Below are 14,676 nucleotides of genomic sequence, written 5' to 3'. Positions count from 1 at the left end.
GCTGGAAGGCCGCAGAAGAGGAGGCAACAAGAGCATGAGAACTGGCAGAAGTGATGGCAGCGGAAGGAACATGAAGCCATCCAACCTCCCAAAGGACCTCCGACTCACGGCGCCAAGGGCCAGCACCAACCAGAGCCTTGGTGCGAAAATCCTGAATAGAGCAAGAGTCGGAATCAAGAATTACATGACAACCAGAATCAGTAAGTTGGGCAGCGGAGAAGAGGTTCATGGTAAGACGGGGAACATGAGAAACACTAGGAACAAAAAAGATGGAGTAGAAAGGGTGCCACGACTAGCAACAGGAAGGGGTGTGCCATCGATAGTGAGAACATTAATAGGAGAATCAAGAGGTTGAAGAAAAGACAACATGGAAGAATCAGAAGACATATGAAAAGAAGCTCCAGAATCCAGAACCCACGAAGATGTACCTGACTGTGTAGGTGCCGATGGTGATCAAGGGGTGGGAGCAGTCAAAGCGGCAGCAGAACCCATTGATGGAGAGCCATAGGAAGCCAGGAGGCTCTTGAGCCGTATAATGTCATAGTCAGTGAGTGACGGAGTCGAGGAAGACGCAGGAGTCCCACTGGAGGAAGAGCGCCTCTCGTCTCGCTGTTTCTGGCGACAATCAGACTTTGGGTGACCTGGCTTGGAGCAATAGACACAGAAGGTATCACAGGCGACCGACCCTTCTCAGCATAAGGAGGGCGACCTATCCCCCATGTGGGTGTGGGCATGAGCGGTGGTGCAGTGGAACGAGCAGATGACACAGTTGCTCGGACAACCAACACAGACGGAACCGCAAGCAACCCAGCAGAACGAAGGTGGGTCTCCTCAGTACGAAGCTCAGCAAGTACCTCCGAGATAGGAATACGGCCATGAGCAAGCAAGTGAGCATGCCGAGGCTCAAACTCGGAACGGAGGCAAGATAAGAACTCATGGACACGTTGAAACTCCAAGTCGGACCGCATAGTCTGGCAACAACAGCAAGTTCCACAAATAACTGTCTGAAGAGAGTCAAGCTAGCGCCAGATGGCAGAACTCTGTGTGTCGAACTCATCAACAGAAGAATCACCTTGCTGAAGAGCGTTCTCCTGATGCACCATAGACCCACAAGTGTAGGGGATCTATCGTCGTCGTCGCTCGTCGCCTGTCGTTGTTCCGAAGCCCGCCATCGTCGCCCGTCGACGCACCGGTAGCACGTCCATCTCCATCTCCCTAGTTGCGAATCCGCCGGTGACACAAGTTATAAAAATTATAAAAATATTTAGATTAGATTAAGTTACAATAGCAAATAAAGTTATAAAAATTATAAAAATATTTAGATTAGGTTAAGTTACAAATTAAGTTTTTATGTTAATATTTGCAATTATGTATAAAAGTTAGTTTTTACCTTATTTTTATTTTAGTTTTAATAAAAAGTATTTTACCAAAAAAGGGCTTCCCCCACTTTGTAATATTTGCAGAAACAATGGATATTCCAACTTTCCAAGAGACATGGACCAAGAAGAAATTTTGGGGGATATAATCCACGACGACGGTAATGTCGATTTTTTTCTCAACGACATCGATGGTCTGGAAGGAGCGGATTACGGCTCCGGTGATTGAACAATGGAGGAGGAAAGGACATTATCATGATGGCTTCGGTGACTACCGAATCCCGGAGGAAGGAGACCATGATGACGGTTCCGGTGACCGAATGGAGGAGGGAGCTATTGAAAAGTTCGGATCGAGCCAAACTTCGGTAACGAGACGAGGCCCAAAGAGAAGGTTGGGCAAGGATCAAAAGTTTACGATCACAACACTCGGGGACGATGGCCTACCGATTGAACCCAAGCGGACCAAGGATGCATTTTTTGCTTAGTGCAGAGCTATTGTCAGGGACAACATCCCGATCAGCATCAAGCAATGGAATAACCCTAAGGCAACGACGTCCCTGAAGGTGATTATGTCACCGATAGGCAGAAAGATGATCTTTGGACCGCGCTGTAGGAAAATTTCACCCTACCGCCAGAGGAGGATCCGAATAAGCCAGTTATAGAGCCACTAGTCAAGGCATGTGCTCTTAAGAAGATGACAGATCTATTCAGGAGGTGGAAGAATGAGTTGAAATCAAAGTTTGTCGACAAAGGGAAGACTCCAAAATTCGTCGGCCGATTTGAGAAGATGAGAGATCACTGGCCCGCATTTGTGGACTACAAGACATCGGACAAGAGTAAGAAAATGTCAGAGACAAACAAGAACAATGCTGCAAAGAAGCAGTATCACCATTGTAAGTGCATCTAGTGCCCCTTAGTGATTTTGGTGGTTTGAAGACTTATAGGTTAAGTATCTAATGTGTTTATAAGTGTACACAGGATCTATAAGTCATTGAGGAGTTTGAGATATTTGAAGAATATCGACCCCTAAAAATGTATGTCTTCAGTTGAAGAAATTGGTCTGAAGCTGAAGAAATGGATCGCGAAGAAATTGCGATGAAATTGACATTACTCATGAAGATATTGATATTGAGAAGATCGGTTGTTCCTGAAGAAAATCGTTCTGAAGAAATTGAAGCGTGAAGATTTTCGCTTTCTGTTTTACTTTCTTCGCATTTGATGAATAGGAACATCGTACTGTTAAAGGGGGTCAAAGTAACACTATGGAATGGTTTTCCTCATGATGCTCAACCCAAGCCAAATCCTACCAAAAGCCTCAAGTGAGGAATATGAGTGACATGAGGACTCTCACAGTTGAGGGTCCCGACCGTTTCGATAGCCACGCCAAGTCACTGGTCTTATCCACTCCAACGGTCATATTATTTAAGGGCATTAATGTCAAATCATGTCGGGATGCTCCCAGGCTATAAATAGCCGCCCCCACAACCACTAGCTGGCTGGCTGCTCCGCTAGAAACCGACACTTGTCATAAGAGCAACCCAATTCCTCAGAGCTTTCGAGAGAAAATCATCAGTGAGGAAATACACCACCCACCGAAACCACAAACCAAACCTAGTGATTGAGCATCACTGAAGAAGTTGTTCCTGTGTGGGACTGAAGCCTTTTACCTTTGAGGACTGTGCATCCTCTAGACGGTTAGGCGTCATGGTCTAGAGCAATCCAGCAGTCAATTGTGGATTGCCGGGTGACCGAGTTTGTGAGGGTTTGGAAGTCTGCCCTGAAGACTTACCACGAGTGTTGGGCGAGGACTGTGTGTCCTTAGCTCAAGGAGAATACGGTAGGGACTGTGTGTCCTGGGACTGGGTGTCCTTTGGTTTCAATACCAAGCCGCTCCAAACCAGATGTACAACTGTCAGATCAGTTGGAACTGGGTCATCAACAACAGTCTTCACCAAGAATCGGGTTCTAATTCCTCAACTCTTTACTTTCTCTGTATTATGTGTTGATGACTTTCACTGTGACTGTTTGAAGAATTTGCTGAAGACTTTCTCTGAATTTCCTCAACCCCAAATTCTTCACTTGAGTTAATCATCATCTGTATTCTGCGTGCCTGCGTACTGTGCAATCTGTTTTCACATTCTTCACTCTGTAATACTGCTATTGTGAAAGGTTGCACGTCTGATCCGTAACCGTTTCCACTGTAAGTTAGTCATCAGTGAGGAATTTCCTCAAAGGAATTTCTTCAGTGATGAAATTCTAAAAATCTCCTATTCACCCCCCCTCTAGTCGATATAACGCACTTTCAATTGGTATCAGAGCAAGGTACTCCCTTGTTCTGTGTGATTTTGGTTTAACCACCTGGAGTTTTAGTTATGTCGACTGCAGGCATGTTTAAGGTGACTGCAACATGTCCTACCTACGAGGGAAAGAACTTTCCCTTCTGGAAGAACAAAATGCAAATGCATCTGCAAGCTATAGACAATGATCTCTGGTATATTGTGGAAAATGGTGTCCCCATCATCTCTGCTAGTGTCACTGCAGCTGATGTGAAGAAATTCAAGCAACTTGATTCTCAAGCGAAGAACATCATCTGTGGTCATCTGAGCCCTGGCTAGTTTGGAAGAGTAAGTGCCTTAGGCTCTGCAACACTGATCTGGGAGAGACTGTGCAAGGTAAATGAAGGAGTATCAACCCAACGTGACTCTCGTGTTGATATTCTTCGCAATCTCTTCAATCGCTTCAAGAGACATGACAATGAAAGCTGCCAAGACACCTTTGATCGCCTCACTGACATATCAAATGAACTGCAAGCACTGGGAGCTCGAGACATCACTGATCACGAAGTTGTGAAGAAACTGTTGAGATCTTTGGATTCTTCATTTGACACTTTAGTTCTGATGATTCAAGAAAGACCAGACTACAAGATGTTAGATCCTGCTGATATCCTCGAGAGGCTAAATACTCATGAATTCCAGCTAGAAGAAAAGAGAGATCTATATGGACAAAGCTATTCCAGACCACGTGCATTGAAGGCAAGAGCAATTTCCTCATCTGAAGAAGAAGACACAGATGATAGCAGCTGTGACCCTGAAGAATTTGGTCAGGAACTTGCAATGCTAGTGAGGAAATTCCAGAGATTTACACGACGAGGCCAGTTCGGTAAATCATCAAGAAGAGACATGAGGAAATCAAAATCTGCATCTGAGGACTACAAGAAACTGACCTGTCACAAGTGCAAGAAATCAGGTCATTACATTGCTAATTGTCCTCGCTGGGGAAAGGAATCAAAGAAGAAAAAATACAAGGATGACAGTTCCGATGACTCAAAGAAGAAGAAGAAATCTTCAAAATCCTCATCTTCAAAGTCCTCCTCATACAAGAAGACTAGCTTCAGAAAGGCTCGGGCACTTATTGGCAAGGAAATGGATTCCGAAGCAGAATCAGATGAATGTGATGATGAAGAAGGCTCTGGAGAAGATTCAGAATCCGGACAGGCTAGTCTTGAACTAGCAACCAATTTCGTCAGCAAGTCAATCTTCAATCTTGAAGAAAATGAGTGCACCATCCATACTGATGACTATGCTGATGACTTCGCTCCAACCTATTGCTTCATGGCAAAAGGTTCAAAGGTATCACATAATGCCTCCTCATCTGATTCAAGTGACTGTGAACTTGATGATTACAAAAAACCCAGTTACAGTAAACTTGCCATCATTGCCACTAAACAACAAACTGCTCTGGAAAGGCTTCAAAAACTGCTAGACAAAAGTGATGATCTGTTGAATGATGAAATGAATCTTAATCAAATCCTCGCTGATGACATGAAAAATCTTCAGTCTAGATTTGATATTCTTCAGGATCGTTATGATACACTCCTCACTGATCATGAGAAGCTTTCCTATGAATTTCTTCAAAGGAAGCTTGATCTTGAGAAGCTGAGGATGTCTTATGATGATCTTCGTACGAAAAATGATTCATTACTAGCTCAACAGATCAGCTCTAGTCAAGTTGAATTTATTCCTCCATGTCTTAAATGCATTGATCGTGAAACTGCTAATTCTTCACCAGAATCTTCAAATGCTACCACTGCTACAAATTCTTCAACTGCACCTGTTGTGTCTATTTCCTCACTTGAGGAAAACACAAATGTCATTGATGAAAATGCAGGGTTGAAGGAATTGTACTTGACAGGCATGTACAAAAGCCTCAAAGGACATCAAATCCTTTTTGATGTGCTCAAAAAGCAGATCTTGAACAGGAACCCGAGGAAAGAAGGAATTGCCTTTGAGAGGAAATTGAATGGTGATGGATCTTATTGGAAACCTGAGCAGTATCCCAAAACCTCATGGGTTGCTGCTACTGGGCCTCCTTTTGATCCATCTAATCTAACTGGTTTCTCATGTGAATTATCCTATTCCTCTGATGAGTCATTTGATTCCAACTATAAACTGTTCAAAGATCAATCTGGTAAAGTATTTGCTCGATATGTTGGAACTAACTACAGGAATGGCCCTCCTCTGAGGAAAATCTGGGTTCCCAAAAATTGTCTTGAAAATCTTCAAGTAAATGTCGTCATGACATCACCTCTGAAGAATCTGAACTCCAGATCAAATTCCTCAGGAGGACCAAAGTCTTCAAGAGGATCAAAATCCTCAACTGGTCAAAACTATGCTCATACCCGTGCTTATGCGTCTAACATGCAGGGAAACTACAAGGAATATGATTATGAGCGCTATTCTTCAGATCATTATGTTCATAAATTCTCAAACCAGTTCTCTGCATACTCATATGAGTACTTTAACCCCCCTACTGTTAAGAGAAGTGCATTAGCTTCAATGCCACCCTTCTCATTTGGTGCTCGCAGGATGATGAACGCTTTGCCACCCCTTCAAATGTGGGTGGTGAAGAAATCAAACTAATCACTTCTGCAGGTCAGGTCTCTAGATGAAAATCATCATCTGAAGAATTTGCTGGAGACCTGAGGAAATGATTGATAGGACGCAAGCTAATGATTGATGAAATAGAAATATTTCACACGTCCTTACATTTCTGTTATGATGAAATTAGTATCATATTCTTCAAACTTGAAGCATATGAGATGGTAAGCTGTACTAATTCATCTGCAGGATGATAAACCCAAAAATACTGAGTGGGTTCTCGATAGTGGCTGCACACATCACATGACTGGTGATAAAAGCCTACTGATGAATATGCCACTAACTCCATCACCTCTGAAGCAAATCACATATGCTGATAAAGGTAAAAGCAAGGTATTGGGACTTGGCAAAGTAGCTATTTCCAAGGATAGGCATATGGACAAAGTGATGCTTGTTGAATCCCTTGGTTTTAACCTCATGTCAGTCTCGATGCTTTGTGATCTTGATATGATTGTTATCTTTGGTAGATATAGATGTGTTGTCATCATGGAATCTGACAGATCCAAAGTCTTCGAAGGTGTAAGAAGAGGGGATTTGTACATTGTTGACTTCTCTACAGGTCCTCAACCAGCCACTTGCTTACTAGCAAAAACCTCAGAAGGATGGCTGTGGCACAGAAGACTAGGTCATGCAGGCATGAGGAATTTGCACACACTTGCAAAGAAGAAGCATGTCATTGGCATCGAATCTGTCAAATTCCTCAAGGATCATCTCTGCGGCGCTTGTGAATCTGGGAAAATGACCAGATCCAAGCATCCCTCCAAAACCATCATGACCACTACACGTCCATTTGAATTGCTTCATATGGATTTATTTGGACCTACACACTATGCAACACTAACCAATTCAGCATCTCTATATGGCTTTGTCATAGTTGATGATTATTCCAGATACACTTGGGTGCATATCATAGTGTATAAAACTGAAGTGCAGGAAATCTTCAAACGATTTTCTTCAAGGGCCTCGACGAACTTTGGCATCGAGATCAATCATATTAGGAGTGATAATGGAACCGAGTTCAAAAAAACTGGTCTTGATGATTATCTTGATGAACTTGGTATTACTCACGAATTGTCTGCTCCTTATACTCCTCAGCAGAATGGTGTCGTCGAAAGAAAGAACATGACTCTGGTTGAAATGGCGAGAACTATGCTTGAAGAATATCAGACTCCTCGTCGCTTCTGGCCTGAAGCAATCAATACTGCATGCCATATCATCAACAGGGTATATCTTCACAAATTCCTCAAGAAAACCTCATATGAACTCCTCACTGACAAGAAACCCAATGTAAGTTATTTCAAAGTCTTCGGTGCAAAATGCTGGATTAGAGATCCTCATCACAGCTCGAAATTTGCACCTAAGGCACATGAAGGTTTTATGCTCGGTTATGGAAAGGACTCGCACACCTACAGAGTCTTCAACAACTATCACAACAAAGTTGTTGAGACTGTAGATGTGCGGTTCGATGAAACTAATGTCTCGCAAAGAGAGCAATTGCCTTCTGATCCAGATAAGCTGTCTCCTGAGGAAGCTATAAAGCTTAAGCCTACTGAAGACATTGTTCCCACTGAGGAAATTGGTGAAGAAACAATCCCCATCGCTGATGAAAGACAAGAAGATGCTCCTGAGGAAATTGCAACAACACCACTTCCTCAGCCCAGACAAAATCCTCAACCAGCTCATCCGAGAATTGCAAATGAAGTAGAACTTGACAAAATCCTCAACGACATCAACGCGCCAGGTCCTCTCACTCGCTCAAAAGCTTCACACTTGGTTAACTTTTGTGGGCATTTTTCTTTTGTATCTATCACAGAACCCTCAAAAGTAGCTGAGGCTTTTCTGGAACCGGAGTGGATCCAAGCCATGCAAGACGAACTTCTTCAATTCAAGCTGAATGACGTATGGGAGCTCGTCAAGCGACCAGATCCTCGCAAGCATAACATCATCGGCACCAAGTGGATTTTCCGAAACAAGCAAGATGAGGACGGTCAAGTGGTGAGGAACAAGGCACGACTTGTAGCCCAAGGCTACACCCAGGTTGAAGGAATAGATTTCGATGAAACTTTTGCACCTGTTGCTAGACTTGAAGCTATTCGAATCCTACTTGCTTATGCTAATCATCATAACATCATCTTATATCAAATGGATGTGAAAAGTGCATTCCTCAATGGTAAGCTTGAGGAAGAAGTATATGTTGCTCAGCCCCCAGGTTTTGAGGATCCAAAGAATCCAGACAAAGTCTTCAGACTCAAAAAGGCTCTGTATGGTCTCAAGCAAGCCCCTCGGGCATGGTATGATACATTGAAGGAATTCCTCATGAAGAAAGGCTTCAAACCTGGTTCACTCGATCCAACTCTTTTCACAAAATCTTATGATAATGAACTGTTTGTATGTCAAATATATGTTGATGATATCATATTTGGCTGTACTGACAAAAGATACAGTGATGAATTTGCCTATATGATGAGTGAAGAATATCAGATGTCTATGATGGGGGAGCTGAAATTCTTCTTAGGTCTTCAAATTCGTCAACAAAGCAATGGAATCTTCATATCACAGGAGAAATACCTCAAGGATGTTCTGAGGAAATTCGACATGCATGAATGCAAAGGTGCCAAGACTCCTATGCCTACCAACGGTCACCTCGGCACTGATGAAAATGGTAAAGATTTCGATCAGCAGGTATACCGTTCTATGATTGGCTCTTTATTGTATCTATGTGCATCTAGGCCAGACATAATGCTTAGTGTTTGCATGTGTGCACGTTTTCAAGCAAAACCGAAGGAATCACACCATAAGGCTGTGAAACATATTCTTCGATACCTAGCTCACACACCAACACTAGGATTATGGTATCCCAAGGGCTCCAATCTTCATCTGGTAGGGTATTCTGATTCAGACTATGCTGGTGACCGTGTGGATCATAAGTCAACTTCTGGCACATGCCATTTCCTCGGAAGATCACTGGTTTGCTGGTCCTCAAAGAAGCAGAACTGCGTATCACTCTCCACTGTCGAAGCTGAGTACATTGCTGCTGGTTCTTGCTGTGCTCAATTACTATGGATGAAGCAAACCCTCAAGGACTACGGCATCAACATGAAGAATGTGCCTCTCTACTGTGACAATGAGAGTGCTATCAAGATTGCCTATAACCCAGTACAGCACTCGAAGACCAAGCACATTCAGATTCGTCATCATTTTCTTCGGGACCATGTTCTCAAGGGCAATATCCTCATCGACCATGTGAAGACGGATGAACAACTGGCTGATATATTCACTAAGCCCTTGGATGAGAAAAGGTTTTGCAAGTTGCGGTGTGAGCTAAATATCTTAGAATCTTCAAATGTTTTGTAAAAACATGCACACATCCTAACACTTATGCAAAGTTGATGACTTAGATGTGCAACACATGATGAAACGATTTTCTTCAACCGATGAAGAAAGTCACTCCGAATGTGAAGAAATTAACGAAGAAATTGATTCTCAGGGCCCTACGACAATTGTACGCGGCGTCTGTAATCAACATTCTTATATGGTGGGCAACGCCACCGCCCAATGAGAAATTCCTCAAATTGATTTTCTTCAAATGATCAAATTCCTCACAATGCATTTTTCTTCAAAACAGTTGTTCTTCATTGTGATGATCTATTGCAAAATCTTCAAAAACACTTGATGACTTTCATTTGCCTAGGTAGACTGTGATTTCTAGTCCTCAACAGCATTCACTTATTGCTATTTCTTCAAAGTTGATGTTTCTGCTAAGTGAATGTGATCGGACCCTATTTTCCCTCTATGCTAAACTTATCCAGTCTATTCAATTCTTCATATGCGTTCTACTTGAAACTTTGTTCAAAATCCTCACTGCATCCTTGTCAGCTGATGATTTTGTAACGAAAATCCTCAAATCTTCAAAAATTGTTTTCTTCAAAGGAACAGTAACTGAACCCCACTTCCCAAGATTGGATAGCCACGATCTCCACTATCTCCACCGCATCGTACGGGAGCTACACGTGTCCCACGGAGACGTAGAGGCAAGGGCTATTTGGTCCGAAACTTTCGCGCCAAACAGTAACTTTCGGGCTATAAATATGTCCTTAACCCCTTCGGTACCTTCTTCTTCGCCTCATCGCTCTCCTGCCACAGCACACCGAACCCTAGCGCCACCGCTGGTAGTCTTGTCGCCGGCAAGGAAGAGCTTCACTGCCTCAACCTTCTCGCCGCCAGGATCACGCCGGAGTCGGAGCATCTACGTCCGCCGCCGCCGTAGACGTCCTCTGCTGCCAAGTTAGGGTGCATTGGACACTTGACCGAAGAACCTCTCCAACACCACCTTTTTGTGTTCCTCGTTCGCACCTTCCAGGGTAATTATATCCCATTTTTACAACAGATTAGATCTAAAATCTTACCTCTCCCATGTGAAATCTGTTTTTCCTCAAGATACGATGCGCACATGATTCCTCAAACACTATCCATCACCACAATCATTGATGAACTAGCTAAGCATCTAAGATTTTCACGAGATTCCTCAATTGTGCAAATTTTTGGATCTGTACAACTCTGGAACCCAAGAACAGAATGCTTTAGCAAATTCCTCAACCACTGGTTATATTCCTCAAACTGTCAAACTTTTCATTTTCTTCAAATCTGAGAACGCATATGACCTCTCCAAATTCCTCGCAACTATACTCTGTTCACAGGTACACACATGTCAGCTGATGAATCTCTCGGTTCTCATCACATTAACTCATTTGCAGCGTTTCTGGAAGAAACTCTTCAAGGCTCATCAGAATCCTCAAGAGTTCAAAATCCTCAGAAATTTCCTCGTCTGAAGAAAATGGAGGAAGAAAGGAAACAGAAGGGAGGAAAGAAACTGGAGCAGAACACAGCTGTGGATATTCCTGATGACATATACATGGACTATTGCACGCCTGATGATGAACCTGAGACTATGCCTAAAAGGAAGATTAGGCTGCAGAAAATTGAACGCAGATGGGCAAAGGAGTGGAAGGAGTACAGGTTTGTGACTCCAAAATATGCGAAGAAATTCGCTTTGAAGCCTCCTGGCAGAAGGGCCCCACTTGAGGATCATCAAGTAGCTCATGCCTCAAGTCTTATGACACTTGATGACTACCCAGAGGAAAAAGAAAGGCATCTGGCCAAGCTCAAGAAGCAAGCAGAAACAGCAGTGAAGAAATTTCATGAATCCTCAGCTGCTGCCTCCGGTGCTGCTCATTCCTCAGCAGCAGAAACCTCTGGCTCCGAGATTCCTCAACCAAAGTCTGTGCCAACAAAGCCAAAAGCTTCAAAGCCCCAAGAGAAGCTTGCACAGACTTCTGTCACCAAACCCTCAGCTCCAAAACCCTCGGTTCCAAAACCGTCCACACCAAAACCATCAACGCCAAAACCCTCAGCACCAATCGCATCTACACCAAAGTCCTCAGCTCCTCCTCCAAAGCCAGTACAGAAGAAAGTCGTGAAGACTACGACTGCCAGCTCTAGCTCCTCACTCCCAGCTGCAACTAGCTCGGAGACAAAGTCTTCAACATCCCATGTGAAGACTTTGACAACAACTGAACCTGCACCTCTGCCCAGCCCCAACAAAATCATCACTGTCCCGTCTGCATCAGAGGGAAGTGAAGAATATGATGATGAAACTCTGGAAGCCATCATCAGGAACAAGCAAGAAAGGGTAGCACAAGCATCAGGCAGTGCTATTCCTCTGGCGATGGACCCCAAGGTCCTCCTCGATTTCATCAATGTGTGGTATGAAGACCCAAACACACCCATTGATGATTTGAAACTTCCTCCTGGTGTTAGCCACATGGTGGCTACTTTCATAAACGAAGCCAAGTGGAAGGAACAGAAGGCCAAGCAGGCAAAGATTGCAAAGGCCAGAAAGGAGAAATTCCTCAGGCAGAATGTTCTCAAGGTGACGCCTGAAGCATTGGTGTCCACCCAGGCAGAGCTGCAAGTCCTAACTGACAAGTGTGAGAAACTGTCAGACCGCACAAGCATCAAACGCAATTTCATCAAGCTAGCCACTAGTGCTGTTGATGACTACAACAGACGTCACCCCCCACCAGCACCAACTCCTTAGCCCCTGGTTGAACAGCCAGAAGATGCATCTCCTGATGAGGAGGAAATTCCTCAAGCCGAGGAACAACACCAAGAGCGCCGTGCTGATGAGCCGGCCATTGAAGAAATCATCACTGAGACCGCTCCTGATGAAACTGCAAACCCTGATGAAACTGCTACTGATCCAGCTGCTTCACCAAAGCAGGCTGATGACTCTGTTCCAGCTGGTTCCTCACTGCCAGCTGAAGAATCTGTTGAGAAAACACCTTCACCAAAAACTTCAAAGGTGAAGAAGTTAATCCCGTCTGCATCAGACGCGAAAAAGACAAGGGTTGCTGAGAAGGAAGCGAAGAAGAGAAAAGCTTCCTCAGCAGAAGAAAAGATTGAGGCAAAACGCCTCAAGGAAACTGAAGAATCTGCCCCTCTGGACCCGGTGCCTCTTAATGTTGCACCTTCATATGCAATGGTCGTCATTGGTGACCACACTACGAGGGCAGATGAGGAAATGAAGGATGCTGCCTCTGAGGAGCATACTGATGAGGAAATACAAATTGATGGCAGTCCTCAACCTCATATTCCTCAGAAAGAGACCTCTCAAGCTTCAGCTGCAGCAGCTGATGAATCTGCGTCTGCCACAAAGTCAGCTGATGAAAATCCAGCTGAAGAAAATGTCCAGTCTAAGCAGGCTCCTCCCACTGAACAGGCTGATCAAACTCCTCAAGCTGAGAAGGATGAAGAAATTCCTCAGCCTGATGCTCAGCTAGAACAAGAAATTGCTCACCCTAAGGAAACTGCTGAAGAAAATGTTCCCGCCCCTGACAATGAATTCATTGTCCTTAACCCAGAATCTGCCATGGTTGTTTCCCCTCCCATTCCTCAGCACATTCTCAATCCAGTTCAGCGCCTGCCATTCTCGAAGAGGCCAAAGTTTCAGAAAGAGAATTTCTTTGAGGAACGCATGTATTTCATCGGAGAGAATCCTTATGACAAGCCTCAAATGAGGCATCTGAAGTTTTGGACAAGGACTCAGATGAACTACTATGCTTCCGTGCTCTGTGGACGCAACAAGATATTCCAGCACAGGCACATTCCTCATGATGAACTTGAAGAGATTCCCTGCATGGAACCAGTCCTCAGTGTACTACATGATGCAGGTTTGCTCCCTATGTGCTCAGACATATCAGATTGGAATAGTGAGCTAATTCTTCAGTTCTATTCAACTCTGCACTTCTCGGGAAATGCTGATGACATCAACACTTGGGTGTTCGACTGGATGACCCAACATACTCACTACAAGGCTCCAGCGTCTGAACTCCTCAGAGAACTGCCCGTACCAATTCCTTCAGAAGGGGCAGTGAAGGTTTATGGTGAGTGTGAGCTGCCAAATGGAATGATGGAAGTCCTCATGAAGCCTTTGGCTGCAGGAAAACCCTCAAGAACCACATTCCTCATCCATGAGCTCAAGTACACACCCCGGTCTGTCTACCGCATTCTCTGCAGTGTGCTAGCGCCAATCAAAGGCCATGATGATGACGAAGATGTCGTCGGCCTCATGAAGAATATCCTCTTCAACATCATTCACGGTATCCCCATGAATATCCATGATTTCTTCTTAAGGACTTTGCCTGACAATGCAATGTGCCCATATGATCACAGAATTTATGCACCATGCATCATGAGATTCCTCAGGACAAGGACAGGCATCAACTTTCACGCAGATTTCGAGAACCATGTTGGTTATATGCCTCCTATCCGGGTCAACAAGAAGACTTTCGAGCCCATTGAGGGAAAAGGAAAGTCTATAATTGATGAAGGAAGAAGGCCTCTTGATGGTCAATTTAAAGAACCAGATGCATATTCCTCATGGGACGACACAGAAACTCGTCCGCCAAGCCCAGTTCCTCCTCGCGTGCTAAACACCAAAGAGCTTCTTCTCAGTCTTCATCAGAAGGTGGATCACAACCACAAATGGGTCAAACATCAGTTGGGTGCCATTGTGAAAACCCTCACTAAGACACAGAACAGTGTGAAGCTTAATCATCACTATCTGCATGAGGTTTTTGATCGCACCTGGGCTACCCTTGCACACCTGAAGACCCAGACTGAGCTTGAAGAATTGAACTTTGAGCAGGACTTTGACTGGTCGTGGCCTCCCAAGAAGAAGTTCAGGCCCATTCTTGTGCTAGATCTTGAAGACAGCTCCTTCTCGTCATTCTGCACCGCCGAATCTGATGAGGAACAACTTGACACCGCAACAGGGCCAAGGATGAAGACTACACCCAAGAAGC

The 14,676-nt window shown here is 44.2% G+C and overlaps 1 protein-coding gene across 1 annotated transcript; it reads left to right on the top strand.

Annotated features, from left to right (window-relative positions):
• Positions 1-4,273: 4,273 nt before the first annotated feature.
• Positions 4,274-5,095, top strand: LOC123399670 (the record flags this gene model as incomplete). Its single annotated transcript, XM_045094063.1, has 1 exon — positions 4,274-5,095. A coding segment is annotated over exon 1 (822 nt), but the record flags the coding sequence as incomplete, so codon positions are not given.
• Between the last annotated feature and the right edge of the window lie 9,581 nt (positions 5,096-14,676).

The sequence above is a fragment of the Hordeum vulgare genome, chromosome 5H (assembly GCF_904849725.1).
Source record: "Hordeum vulgare subsp. vulgare chromosome 5H, MorexV3_pseudomolecules_assembly, whole genome shotgun sequence".
In the NCBI taxonomy this organism is placed as follows: Eukaryota; Viridiplantae; Streptophyta; class Magnoliopsida; order Poales; family Poaceae; genus Hordeum; species Hordeum vulgare.
This window is presented reverse-complemented; position numbering and strand designations above follow the sequence as displayed.